This window comes from Lampris incognitus, chromosome 15 (genome assembly GCF_029633865.1).
Source record: "Lampris incognitus isolate fLamInc1 chromosome 15, fLamInc1.hap2, whole genome shotgun sequence".
Classification (NCBI taxonomy): Eukaryota; Metazoa; Chordata; class Actinopteri; order Lampriformes; family Lampridae; genus Lampris; species Lampris incognitus.
Window position 1 is genome coordinate 6,628,954 of NC_079225.1, and position 14,691 is coordinate 6,643,644.

A 14,691-nucleotide genomic window follows, 5' to 3' on the forward strand; every position below is an offset into this window, starting at 1 on the left:
CCCGAATAAAAATGGTATATTCTAAAGGGAACCCTGAATAAGAATGGTATATTCTAACAGGAAACCTGAATAAAAATGGGGTATATTCTAACAGGAAACCTGAATAAAAATGGGGTATATTCTAACAGGAAAACGATGCACTGTTCACAGCCCTGCATACTTACATTCTGCCTTTAACTCACATGACTGTATGTACACATTCTGCTGATTCATTTACGAATACTGGAAGCTTTACTGCTGGAATGATGCCCAACTTTTAATCTCCAGAAGGCCTTACAGTACACACAATCCAGATCAGGCTGTTTAATGACCTTAGATGGTAGTTTCAACACTGCAAAATTCTCAGAAAGGTTACCAGCATGACAACTGAGAAATAAAGTACCAGCCAGTACCAAGAAGGTAATGAAAAATTGCAGCTTGCATAAATAATTCATACTATGATTGGCCGACTAATGTATTTTAATTCATGCACAACTTAAAAATCAATCGATTTTTATAACCATATTTTGGGGTCAAGGTCGGGGTAGCAACAAGATGAGGTTCCCATTTTTAAAAGAAATACATCATGTTTTGGGGTCCACAGTGGTGTAGCGGTGTAAGCATCGGCTTTGTGTCGATGCAGTTGCCCACTGCAACTGCATCGACCCCGGTCTCGTCAGATCCGACTATGCCCGGACTCGATGAAGAAGCAATAATTGGCAATGCTGTCTTCGGGAAGGGGGCAGAGTCGGCTTGTGTTCATCACATGAATGCGTCTCTGTGTGTGTCGGAAAAAGCAGTGGTTCGGCCTGGATTCACCTTGTCACGGATGTGGCGAGGCGTCTCCTTCCAGACTGCCGGCTGGAGAGATGCAGTTGGCAAACGCATGCAGTACAAGGGTGGGTGTTTGAACTAAAATAGGGATCAATTGGCCACTAAATTGGGAGAAAAAGGGAAAAATCAATTTAGAAAAAAAAGGGACTACATTGTGGTGATACACAGTTGAGGGTAGCTTCCGCAGGGGCTGCTGCTCCTTTAAGGCAGACGTTCAGAGTGATGACGTAGCCACTGCTTAGAGTTTCCTAGGGGGTGGAGCCATGTTGGCAGCAACCTAGCGGTTGGTTGGCTGGTTGCCAGGAGACATTGTGCTGTATCGGGGTTGTTTTGTGCGGCGAGTAAACGGGATTGATTCGACTCGATCTCTCCGTCTCCTCCTCCCTGCACTCCCACATCGGTGACCCCGCACGTTGACAACGAACATGTCGACCCAAAGCGATGACGACACCGCTCCGGTTCCGAGTGATGCTAACGGTACGGCTCATGTTAGCGCTAGCATCTCAGCAGCGACGGGGAAGTCGCCCGAGTTTTGGCAGCACCGTCCCCGCCCGGCCATGGTTTCAGCACATTGAGGCCCAGTTCGAGCTGGGAGGAATAACGCGGGACGGTACGAGGTATTTCCACGTGGTGGCGGCGTTGGATGCCCAGACGACGGCCCGAGCTATGGGGCTACTGGAAGCCCCCCGGCTGTGGGGAAATACGGCGCATCAAGGCTTCCTTTTGCAGCTCTTCCAGCTGTCGGAGGTGGAGAAGGCGGGTCGCCTGTTGTCACTCAACGGACTCGGCGATAGCAAACCTTCCGAGCTGCTGGAGAAGATGTTGGCCGTTCTGGGCTCGGCGGACCCCTCCTTCATTTTCACCCATATTTTTCTGCGGCAGCTCCCAGCGCCTGTGCGCACAGCGCTAGCCAGCCCCCCCCCCTCTCCTCCACCAAAGACTACCGCGCTCTGGGTGCGGAAGCGGACAGGGTTTCCCTCGCCAACCGGCAGCAGTTCGTTCATGCGATGCTCCCCACCCAGACCTCGCCCCCGCGGCTGGAGGGCGCAGCGGGCACCGCGGCTGCGGTGGCTGCCCACCGCCAGCGTGACAGCGGGTTGTGTTATTACCACAACAGGTTTGGTGCCAGGGCCAAGCGGTGTCGCCCGCCATGCAGCTTCAGCGTCCAGGGAAACGCCAGGGCCGGCGCTCAATAGCAGCTATGAGCGCCGGCGAGAACAGCGGGCTGTTGTTTATCAAGGACGCCTCATCTGGCCGGCGGCTGCTGGTCGGTTCGGGCGCTCAGCGTAGCATCCTGCCTGCATCGGCCGCGGACACCATGGCCGGAGGAGACCATGGCCGGCGGTCAAGGTCCCCGGATGGATGCCGCGAACGGCACCAGGTATGTGGAGGTGTGTTTCGGCGGGCGGTGTTCCGGCTGGGACTTGGTTATGGCCGTGGTGTCGGTTCCCCTCCTGGCGCGGACTTCCTGTGCGCCTTCAGGCTGCTGGTGGAGGTTACGAACTGTCGCTTGATCGATGCCGTCTCTTTCGCTACATACCCGTGCACACTGGGAGGTGCAGGGACGCTCGGCCTGTCCAACATGCTCGCCGCCGGAGACGCGTATCAACGCCTGCTCTCGCAGAGTTCCCTGACCTCACCACACCCACGTGCTCGTCAGCGGTGGCCAAGCACGGCGTGGAGCACCATACTGCCACCGACGGCCCGCACGTGCTCGGCACCTCGACTCTGAGCTCGCGATCGCCAGGGAGGAGTTTGCCCCCATGGAACGCCTCGGCATTGTGCGCCGCTCGGACAGCCCGTGGGCCTCCACCCTGCACATGGTTTCTAAGGCTGACGGCGGTTGGCGCCCCTGCGGCGATTTTCGTCGCCTGAACAACGCCACAACCCCTGACCGGTACCCCGTCCCGCACATACAGGACTTCTCCGCCCACCTGGCGGGGGCCACCATCTCTTCCAAAGTAGATTTGGTGCGGGGCTACCACCAGGTACCGGCCCACCCTCGGGACGTGCCCAAGACAGCGGTCATCACGCCATGTGGACTCTTCGAGTTCCTACGGATGCCCTTCGGTCTCAAGGGGGCAGCGCAGACGTTCCAGCGGCTGATGGACTCTGTGCTACGGGATATGCCGTTCTTGTTTGTTTACTTGGATGACATTCTCGTGGCCAGCGCATCCGCGGAGGAGCACCTGACGCAGCTCCGGCGGTTGTTCGAGCGGCTGAGTGCGCATGGACTCATAGTCCTCGGCCTCCACATCTCCCAGCAAGGAGCCGTTCCGCTTCCTGCCAGAGTGGACGCCGTCCCCAGTTTTCCACGCCCCCGCACTGTGAAGTCCCTGCAGGAGTTCTTGGGCATGGTGAACTTTTATAACAGGTTCATTCCCCACGCAGCTCACCGCATGCGGCCCTTGTACGAGGCCCTGCGGGGCAAGGAAGCCAAGGGCGAGGTAGACTGGTCCCCGGGGATGGACGAAGCTTTCGATGACGCCAAGGCTGCGCTGGCCAATGCCGCTCTGCTGGCGCACCCGTCCCCCACTGCCCCGACTGCCCTCACGACCGACGCCTCTGACTATGCGGTCGGGGCGGTGTGCGAGCAGTGGGTGGGCGGCGCCTGGCAGTCCCTTGCCTTCTTTAGCAAACAGCGTAAGGACAACGAGCGGAAGTACAGCACCTTCGACCGGGAGCTCCTGGGTCTCTTCCTCGTTTATACAATGACCTGTTTATATACAATGACCTTTCTGTTTCTACAGTTTCTACAATGACCTTTCTGTTAATATACAATGACCTTTCTGTTTCTACAGTTTAAACAATGACCATTCTGTTTATATACAATGACCTTTCTGTTTCTACAGTTTATACAATGACCTTTCGGTTTATATACAATGACCTTTCTGTTTCTAGTTTATACAATGACCTTTCTGTTTATATACAATGACCTTTCTGTTTCTACAGTTTATACAATGACCTTTCTGTTTATATACAATGACCTTTCTGTTTATACCGTTTAAATGATGCCTGGCATGTTTTAATGACGTTCAGCTTCAAGAATAGTGAATCTATCTGAGCTGTATACTGCTTTCTGCTTTGACTTACCCTGGGGTTTAGTTTGTGTTATGACAGCAGGGCAGAGACCAGTTATTCAGGTCAGACAGTCAGTCAGTCAGGTCAGACAGTCAGTCAGGCAGATGGTTAGTCAATAGTTCAATTATGTCTGTTCAGCTGCGTTGCTTTGCCACTACATCCCTATCAGTTGGATGCACAGGATGAGTGACTGGCAGACCTTATCAAACCTTACCAAACCTCACCAAAAGTTACCAAACCTTATGAAACCTCACCAAACTTTATGAAACCTTACCAAACCTCACCAAACCTTATCAAATCTTACCAAACCTTACCAAACCTCACCAAATCTTAATAAACCTTATCAAACCTTATCAAACCTCACCAGCCCCCCGCTACAGGGTGAACTGGCAAATATCACATCTTGTGCTCGTCCTGATTATAAAAGACATGTTTAATAAAAGCTACAAAAAGTTATGTATAGCGTGTTTATTTCACCACCTCATCAGCTGCCTACACTACTGGTCTGTCCAGATGCTGGGCTTGTTTACCTAGCAGGACTCATGGAGAAGGGACGTAATGTGTGTATGTAAAGAAACTCACCTGCTCCACAGATAACGCTGCCTCACTCGGAGCCACATGCTCGTTGATCTCCTCCATTTTTTCCACAAAGATCTTTCTGTCCTCCGTCATCTCGATGGATGCTACAGGTGTGCCCAGGACACGCACGTTATACTTCTCCAGGACGCCCAGCTTGGTCAACTCCACGCCACAGTTAAGAGCCGTCTGGCCCCCAAATGTCAATAACACACCATCCGGACGCTCATTCTTTATAACCTGTGTGATGACAGCAGGGAACATGGAGGGTAAGAACATGTTCTTTATAACCTGAGAGATGACAGCAGGGAACATGCAGGGTAAGAACATGTTCTTTATAACCTGAGAGATGACGGCAGGGAACATGGAGGGTAAGAACATGTTCTTTATAACCTGAGAGATGACAGCAGGGAACATGGAGGGTAAGAACATGTTCTTTATAACCTGAGACATGACAGCAGGGAACATGGAGGGTAAGAACATGTTCTTTATAACCTGTGTGATGACAGCAGGGAACATGGAGGGTAAGAACATGTTCTTTATAACCTGAGACATGACAGCAGGGAACATGGAGGGTAAGAACATGTTCTTTATAACCTGAGAGATGACAGCAGGGAACATGGAGGGTAAGAACATGTTCTTTATAACCTGAGAGATGACAGCAGGGAACATGGAGGGTAAGAACATGTTCTTTATAACCTGAGAGATGACAGCAGGGAACATGCAGGGTAAGAACATGTTCTTTATAACCTGAGACATGACAGCAGGGAACATGGAGGGTAAGAACATGTTCTTTATAACCTGAGAGATGACAGCAGGGAACATGGAGGGTAAGAACATGTTCTTTATAACCTGAGAGATGACAGCAGGGAACATGCAGGGTAAGAACATGTTCTTTATAACCTGAGACATGACGGCAGGGAACATGCAGGGTAAGAACATGTTCTTTATAACCTGAGAGATGACAGCAGGGAACATGGAGGGTAAGAACATGTTCTTTATAACCTGAGAGATGACAGCAGGGAACATGGAGGGTAAGAACATGTTCTTTATAACCTGAGAGATGACGGCAGGGAACATGCAGGGTAAGAACATGTTCTTTATAACCTGAGAGATGACAGCAGGGAACATGGAGGGTAAGAACATGTTCTTTATAACCTGAGACATGACAGCAGGGAACATGGAGGGTAAGAACATGTTCTTTATAACCTGAGAGATGACAGCAGGGAACATGGAGGGTAAGAACATGTTCTTTATAACCTGAGACATGACAGCAGGGAACATGGAGGGTAAGAACATGTTCTTTATAACCTGAGACATGACAGCAGGGAACATGGAGGGTAAGAACATGTTCTTTATAACCTGAGAGATGACAGCAGGGAACATGGAGGGTAAGAACATGTTCTTTATAACCTGAGAGATGACAGCAGGGAACATGGAGGGTAAGAACATGTTCTTTATAACCTGAGAGATGACGGCAGGGAACATGGAGGGTAAGAACATGTTCTTTATAACCTGTGTGATGACAGCAGGGAACATGGAGGGTAAGAACATGTTCTTTATAACCTGAGACATGACGGCAGGGAACATGGAGGGTAAGAACATGTTCTTTATAACCTGAGACATGACAGCAGGGAACATGGAGGGTAAGAACATGTTCTTTATAACCTGAGACATGACAGCAGGGAACATGCAGGGTAAGAACATGTTCTTTATAACCTGAGAGATGACAGCAGGGAACATGGAGGGTAAGAACATGTTCTTTATAACCTGAGAGATGACAGCAGGGAACATGCAGGGTAAGAACATGTTCTTTATAACCTGAGAGATGACAGCAGGGAACATGGAGGGTAAGAACATGTTCTTTATAACCTGAGACATGACAGCAGGGAACATGCAGGGTAAGAACATGTTCTTTATAACCTGAGAGATGACAGCAGGGAACATGGAGGGTAAGAACATGTTCTTTATAACCTGAGAGATGACAGCAGGGAACATGGAGGGTAAGAACATGTTCTTTATAACCTGAGAGATGACAGCAGGGAACATGGAGGGTAAGAACATGTTCTTTATAACCTGAGAGATGACAGCAGGGAACATGCAGGGTAAGAACATGTTCTTTATAACCTGAGAGATGACAGCAGGGAACATGGAGGGTAAGAACATGTTCTTTATAACCTGAGACATGACAGCAGGGAACATGGAGGGTAAGAACATGTTCTTTATAACCTGAGAGATGACGGCAGGGAACATGGAGGGTAAGAACATGTTCTTTATAACCTGAGAGATGACAGCAGGGAACATGGAGGGTAAGAACATGTTCTTTATAACCTGAGAGATGACAGCAGGGAACATGCAGGGTAAGAACATGTTCTTTATAACCTGAGACATGACAGCAGGGAACATGCAGGGTAAGAACATGTTCTTTATAACCTGAGAGATGACAGCAGGGAACATGGAGGGTAAGAACATGTTCTTTATAACCTGAGAGATGACAGCAGGGAACATGGTGGGTAAGAACATGTTCTTTATAACCTGAGAGATGACAGCAGGGAACATGGAGGGTAAGAACATGTTCTTTATAACCTGAGAGATGACAGCAGGGAACATGCAGGGTAAGAACATGTTCTTTATAACCTGAGAGATGACAGCAGGGAACATGGAGGGTAAGAACATGTTCTTTATAACCTGAGACATGACAGCAGGGAACATGCAGGGTAAGAACATGTTCTTTATAACCTGAGACATGACAGCAGGGAACATGCAGGGTAAGAACATGTTCTTTATAACCTGACACATGACAGCAGGGAACATGCAGGGTAAGAACATGTTCTTTATAACCTGAGAGATGACAGCAGGGAACATGCAGGGTAAGAACATGTTCTTTATAACCTGAGACATGACAGCAGGGAACATGCAGGGTAAGAACATGTTCTTTATGACCTGATAGATGACGGCAGAGAACATGGAGGGTAAGAACATGTTCTTTATAACCTGAGAGATGACAGCAGGGAACATGGAGGGTAAGAACATGTTCTTTATAACCTGAGAGATGACAGCAGGGAACATGGAGGGTAAGAACATGTTCTTTATAACCTGAGACATGACAGCAGGGAACATGGAGGGTAAGAACATGTTCTTTATAACCTGAGACATGACAGCAGGGAACATGGAGGGTAAGAACATGTTCTTTATAACCTGAGAGATGACAGCAGGGAACATGGAGGGTAAGAACATGTTCTTTATAACCTGAGAGATGACAGCAGGGAACATGCAGGGTAAGAACATGTTCTTTATAACCTGAGAGATGACGGCAGGGAACATGCAGGGTAAGAACATGTTCTTTATAACCTGAGACATGACAGCAGGGAACATGGAGGGTAAGAACATGTTCTTTATAACCTGAGAGATGACAGCAGGGAACATGCAGGGTAAGAACATGTTCTTTATAACCTGAGAGATGACAGCAGGGAACATGCAGGGTAAGAACATGTTCTTTATAACCTGAGAGATGACAGCAGGGAACATGGAGGGTAAGAACATGTTCTTTATAACCTGAGAGATGACGGCAGGGAACATGGAGGGTAAGAACATGTTCTTTATAACCTGAGACATGACAGCAGGGAACATGCAGGGTAAGAACATGTTCTTTATAACCTGAGAGATGACAGCAGGGAACATGCAGGGTAAGAACATGTTCTTTATAACCTGAGAGATGACAGCAGGGAACATGGAGGGTAAGAACATGTTCTTTATAACCTGAGACATGACAGCAGGGAACATGCAGGGTAAGAACATGTTCTTTATAACCTGAGAGATGACAGCAGGGAACATGCAGGGTAAGAACATGTTCTTTATAACCTGAGAGATGACAGCAGGGAACATGGAGGGTAAGAACATGTTCTTTATAACCTGAGAGATGACGGCAGGGAACATGGAGGGTAAGAACATGTTCTTTATAACCTGAGACATGACAGCAGGGAACATGCAGGGTAAGAACATGTTCTTTATAACCTGAGAGATGACAGCAGGGAACATGGAGGGTAAGAACATGTTCTTTATAACCTGAGACATGACAGCAGGGAACATGGAGGGTAAGAACATGTTCTTTATAACCTGAGAGATGACGGCAGGGAACATGCAGGGTAAGAACATGTTCTTTATAACCTGAGAGATGACAGCAGGGAACATGGAGGGTAAGAACATGTTCTTTATAACCTGAGAGATGACAGCAGGGAACATGGAGGGTAAGAACATGTTCTTTATAACCTGAGAGATGACGGCAGGGAACATGCAGGGTAAGAACATGTTCTTTATAACCTGAGAGATGACAGCAGGGAACATGCAGGGTAAGAACATGTTCTTTATAACCTGAGAGATGACAGCAGGGAACATGGAGGGTAAGAACATGTTCTTTATAACCTGAGACATGACAGCAGGGAACATGGAGGGTAAGAACATGTTCTTTATAACCTGAGAGATGACAGCAGGGAACATGGAGGGTAAGAACATGTTCTTTATAACCTGAGAGATGACAGCAGGGAACATGGAGGGTAAGAACATGTTCTTTATAACCTGAGAGATGACAGCAGGGAACATGCAGGGTAAGAACATGTTCTTTATAACCTGAGAGATGACAGCAGGGAACATGGAGGGTAAGAACATGTTCTTTATAACCTGAGAGATGACAGCAGGGAACATGCAGGGTAAGAACATGTTCTTTATAACCTGAGACATGACAGCAGGGAACATGCAGGGTAAGAACATGTTCTTTATAACCTGAGAGATGACAGCAGGGAACATGGAGGGTAAGAACATGTTCTTTATAACCTGAGACATGACAGCAGGGAACATGCAGGGTAAGAACATGTTCTTTGTAACCTGAGAGATGACAGCAGGGAACATGGAGGGTAAGAACATGTTCTTTATAACCTGAGAGATGACAGCAGGGAACATGGAGGGTAAGAACATGTTCTTTATAACCTGAGACATGACAGCAGGGAACATGCAGGGTAAGAACATGTTCTTTATGACCTGAGAGATGACAGCAGGGAACATGGAGGGTAAGAACATGTTCTTTATAACCTGAGAGATGACAGCAGGGAACATGGAGGGTAAGAACATGTTCTTTATAACCTGAGAGATGACAGCAGGGAACATGGAGGGTAAGAACATGTTCTTTATAACCTGAGAGATGACAGCAGGGAACATGGAGGGTAAGAACATGTTCTTTATAACCTGAGAGATGACAGCAGGGAACATGGAGGGTAAGAACATGTTCTTTATAACCTGAGAGATGACAGCAGGGAACATGGTGGGTAAGAACATGTTCTTTATAACCTGAGAGATGACAGCAGGGAACATGGAGGGTAAGAACATGTTCTTTATAACCTGAGACATGACAGCAGGGAACATGCAGGGTAAGAACATGTTCTTTATGACCTGAGAGATGACAGCAGGGAACATGGAGGGTAAGAACATGTTCTTTATAACCTGAGAGATGACAGCAGGGAACATGGAGGGTAAGAACATGTTCTTTATAACCTGAGAGATGACAGCAGGGAACATGGAGGGTAAGAACATGTTCTTTATAACCTGAGAGATGACAGCAGGGAACATGGAGGGTAAGAACATGTTCTTTATAACCTGAGAGATGACAGCAGGGAACATGGAGGGTAAGAACATGTTCTTTATAACCTGAGAGATGACAGCAGGGAACATGCAGGGTAAGAACATGTTCTTTATAACCTGAGACATGACAGCAGGGAACATGGAGGGTAAGAACATGTTCTTTATAACCTGAGACATGACAGCAGGGAACATGGAGGGTAAGAACATGTTCTTTATAACCTGAGAGATGACAGCAGGGAACATGCAGGGTAAGAACATGTTCTTTATAACCTGAGAGATGACGGCAGGGAACATGCAGGGTAAGAACATGTTCTTTATAACCTGAGAGATGACAGCAGGGAACATGGAGGGTAAGAACATGTTCTTTATAACCTGAGAGATGACAGCAGGGAACATGGAGGGTAAGAACATGTTCTTTATAACCTGAGACATGACAGCAGAGAACATGCAGGGTAAGATGTATGTGAATGTTCTCATTCATCCAGGTCATGGTTTTCCAAAGGAGTTGAATCAAGTGCAACTGGACTTGGTATATATCCGTGAAGACGTTTCACCTCTCGTCCAAGAGGCTTCCTCAGTTCGTGCCTTTCTGACTAGACCAAGCTAGTCTGACTGGCTGGTGATGAAACTCAGATATTTAGCCTCTTTGGAGTCATTATTAGAGCTATAGATGTCAATGGCTCTTTTGTGTTCCGATGTTTAGCAGCGACGGTTGTTATCAATTGACATCAATAGCTCTGATAATGACTGTCGTTGCTAAACATAGGATAATAACACCATAATAGCATCACGTATAACTTGCTTAGTTTTTAAAGTTTTGCTGAATCATCCAATTTCCAGTTAGCTTTGAAATATCTTGACAGTCTAGCTGCAGGGGTTTTATCAAGATTTATTAACAGAAACCATGACTACATCTACCAGAAGCACAGCAAATGACAACTCCAAGGTAGCTCACTGTAAAATTACACTTTGACAATCAGCTTTTTCAATAAAAGCCTCGTTGACTCCGGAATACTTTACCAACTCCAACAAATTAACTGATGACTTAACATGTTTTATCACAAAAGATGAGTGCTGTTTAACAGTCAATCAGAACTGTAATCACCTTTAGCTAACAAATGTTACTTCCGTTCTGTGGGTTTTACTGCTGAGCATGGACAGCAGCATGTGATGAGAAGTGATGAGATGTGATTAGACGGCAGCATGTGATGAGATGTGATTAGACGGCAGCATGTGATGAGATGTGATTAGACGGCAGCATGTGATGAGATGTGATTAGACGGCAGCATGTGATTAGATGTGATGAGACAGCAACGTGATGAGATGTGATTAGACGGCAGCATGTGATGAGATGTGATTAATTAGACGGCAGCATGTGATGAGATGTGATTAGACGGCAGCATGTGATGAGATGTGATTAGACGGCAGCATGTGATGAGATGTGATGAGATGTGATTAGACGGCAGCATGTGATGAGATGTGATTAGACGGCAGCATGTGATGAGATGTGATGAGACGGCAGCATGTGATGAGATGTGATTAGACGGCAGCATGTGATGAGATGTGATTAGACGGCAGCATGTGATTAGATGTGATGAGACAGCAACATGTGATGAGATGTGATTAGACGGCAGCATGCGATTAGATGTGATTAGACGGCAGCATGTGATGAGATGAGGAATATAATGATAGCTGCAGGAGCACTTCTTTGTTAGAATGACTATTTTGTCAAATGTATTTTGTGTTGTGAATTTAAATTTTCTGTATATGGAAAATATAATTTACTTATTTCTATGAAATAATATTTGAAGTACTTACTGTTTTAAAAGCGTATCTAGGAACAAGAGCAGGAAACTAGCATTTGCTATCAGCTTTATGTCCAGCATGTCAGTTTACTATTGTGGAAAAGGAACTGTAAGTATGGTAAACTGCACTGTCCCTTTCAAACATAGGAACAGAATAACAGAAAATAAAGTCCATCGTCACCTGAGTCACATACTCCGGTGTGATAGGCAGGAAGTACACTTTATCAGCCAGGCCCTTGGAAGTCTGGACAGTGGCAATATTGGGGTTGATCAGAACTGTCTGGATATTCTCCTCTTTCAGAGCCTTGATAGCCTTGAGAAAAAGAATAAATGTTACTTGTAAAACTAACCAACTGACCTAATTACATATTAACAAACCATCCTAGAAAACGTTTTGATGCATGCTCAATAACCCAGGTAAGAAAATCACAGAAGGATGAATCAGTTCATCTTGACACAATGTCTCAAGTCAGACTGAAGAGGTCACTTAGATGACTGGTGAAATGTCTCTGTCTCAGTAAACGCTGTGTCCAGATGAACTGATTCACCTTTCTTTGACATCACTCAATCAAATTGCATTTATATATATATATACTATATATATAGCGTTTTTTTCGAAACCGTCAATGGTGTTGTGAGTGCTCGACAAATGAGGAGTGGAATATATATATATATATATATGTGTGTGTGTGTGTGTGTGTGTGTGTGTGTGTGTGTGTATTATATATATACACACACACACATATATATATACATATATATACATACACACACGCATACATATAATATATATGTGTATGTGTGTGTATTATGTATATTATATATATACACATACACACATATATATATACATACATATACACACACACACACACACACACACACACACACACACACACACACACACACATAATATATATATATATATAGACATCCTAAAAAACCTGTCTCCATTTTTCAGGCTTGACCAATAAGCTGACACAAGCAACAGAAAAGCTACTTGTGCGAAATGAAAGGACAACCTTATAAATGTGCTATAGTTACACAGGTATATAATCATTGAAAAACCTGGGAGCCAGAGTAGTCAAATTCCCCAGCCTGACCAATGGATAGGCCCCCAGACCCCAGGATGAGAACTTTTGTAGGCCGGACAAACTCATCAGGCTTCGGAGAACCAGGCAAGGTGAAGAGGTGGGTCAGACGCTGTTTGACTAAAGGTGAAAGGGGAGGACACAAAAAGATGCATCACGTGACACTGAGTTATCTTGCATTTTTCATTCAACAGCCTGACAAACCCTTTCCCTCGGTTTTTCTTTTGTTCAATGAATGGCCATGGCCACAAATATGTCACAGCATTTCATTTGTCAGGGGCAATCATTCCATCATACTGTGGTAGGCACAATGGGTGTGGATCTTCTTCAAACACCTGTTATTAGTGGCTGTAAAGTGGTTTCCTGGAAATGTCATCAGTACAGTATTATGAAGATATTAAAACCTGATGTACCACTTAAGACACATGTGGCACAATTCATCAACTCGGTCCTTACCAGATTTGCCTCTTTTGCCCTCTTTGTGGTCTTTGACGCAGTCCAGGAAGACATCAAACAGGTTGACCAGATCTGTGGGTCCGGCCTTGTGTTCTGGGTGGAACTGAACACTGAGGGAAGACATGAAAGTTTGCTTTTGTGGCGCATATCTCCATGTAGCAGATATTCTGCCCACATTGGCCGACTTAACAGACCGTGCAGTGACAACACAAAAAACGTGACATATCAAAAATATCTGGCCCCCAAAATGGTACAATTAACTCCCATCTTCCATCAGAGCTACAGAATTGCCTACTTCATTCTTCAAGGACCTACAAACACTCCTTTCCCAGTCTGACCTTCATCCCCAGAAAGTCTCTCAGCATGATGGCTACACAGATATGGGCATTGTCTAGCTTACCTTGTGAACTGAACTCCTGTCTATTACTCAGATCACTGGTGGTGATGTACCTATTGTGCATTTTGACATATTTAAGGGAGTTATTTAAAAATAGCCCTGGTTTGACATTACCAAATAAATTAATGTGAACCTCAGATGGATACTTAAACATGCTATTTTAGCATCATGTAACCAGATGTTGTGCTATATATCAATATTGTGTAAAATGTAATATGATTGTGATATTTCATATTGCCAAACACTAGCTGACAGATGCATATGTCTTCTGATTGCTGACTCTCTTGTAAGTCGTGTTGAATAAAAGTGACTGCTAACTGACGAACTGTAGAAAAAAACAAATGAGCCAGAATTGTCAAATGTATTATAGCAAGTCCATACAAGTCCATGCCTGTCCTAAGTCAGATATGTGCTTGTGTGTGTGCTTGCGCAAATATGCCTTTTACCTGAACAGGGGCTTTGTGTTGTGTACAATACCCTCGTTGGTTTCGTCGTTAGCATTAGTGAAGAGGACACCCCAGTCCTGAGGCAAGCTCTGGGGATCCACAGCAAAACCATGGTTCTGACTGGTGATGAAGCAGCGCTCTGTTCCTTTGTGTATGCAAGGCTGATTGTGGCCACGGTTGCCATACCTCAGAAACAAAATGTATCATAATTATGACATTCAGATGATTCTCCTACGTCTTACAGTATCAAGTACGTTTGGGGAAAATACCACTAACTGTGCATCACATATTTACAATCTAGCAGGCTTATCCAGTTTTAGTATGGTTTAATCTCATTGACATGGATGAATGTATGAGTTCTTTCAGAATTTTGAGACTTTAAAGTCTTTTTAAAG

The 14,691-nt window shown here is 45.5% G+C and overlaps 1 protein-coding gene across 1 annotated transcript in view; it reads right to left on the bottom strand.

The window, feature by feature from the left end:
* cad (carbamoyl-phosphate synthetase 2, aspartate transcarbamylase, and dihydroorotase) overlaps positions 1 to 14,691 on the bottom strand; it is a 141,585-nt gene that overhangs the window by 89,203 nt on the left and 37,691 nt on the right. The window contains exons 7-11 of the mRNA XM_056295188.1: positions 14,297 to 14,482; positions 13,454 to 13,563; positions 12,975 to 13,117; positions 12,088 to 12,219; positions 4,477 to 4,710 (exon numbers count right to left, since the gene is read on the bottom strand). Coding sequence (XP_056151163.1) covers positions 4,477 to 4,710; positions 12,088 to 12,219; positions 12,975 to 13,117; positions 13,454 to 13,563; positions 14,297 to 14,482 — 805 coding nt within the window. The remainder of the gene's footprint in view (positions 1 to 4,476; positions 4,711 to 12,087; positions 12,220 to 12,974; positions 13,118 to 13,453; positions 13,564 to 14,296; positions 14,483 to 14,691) is intronic.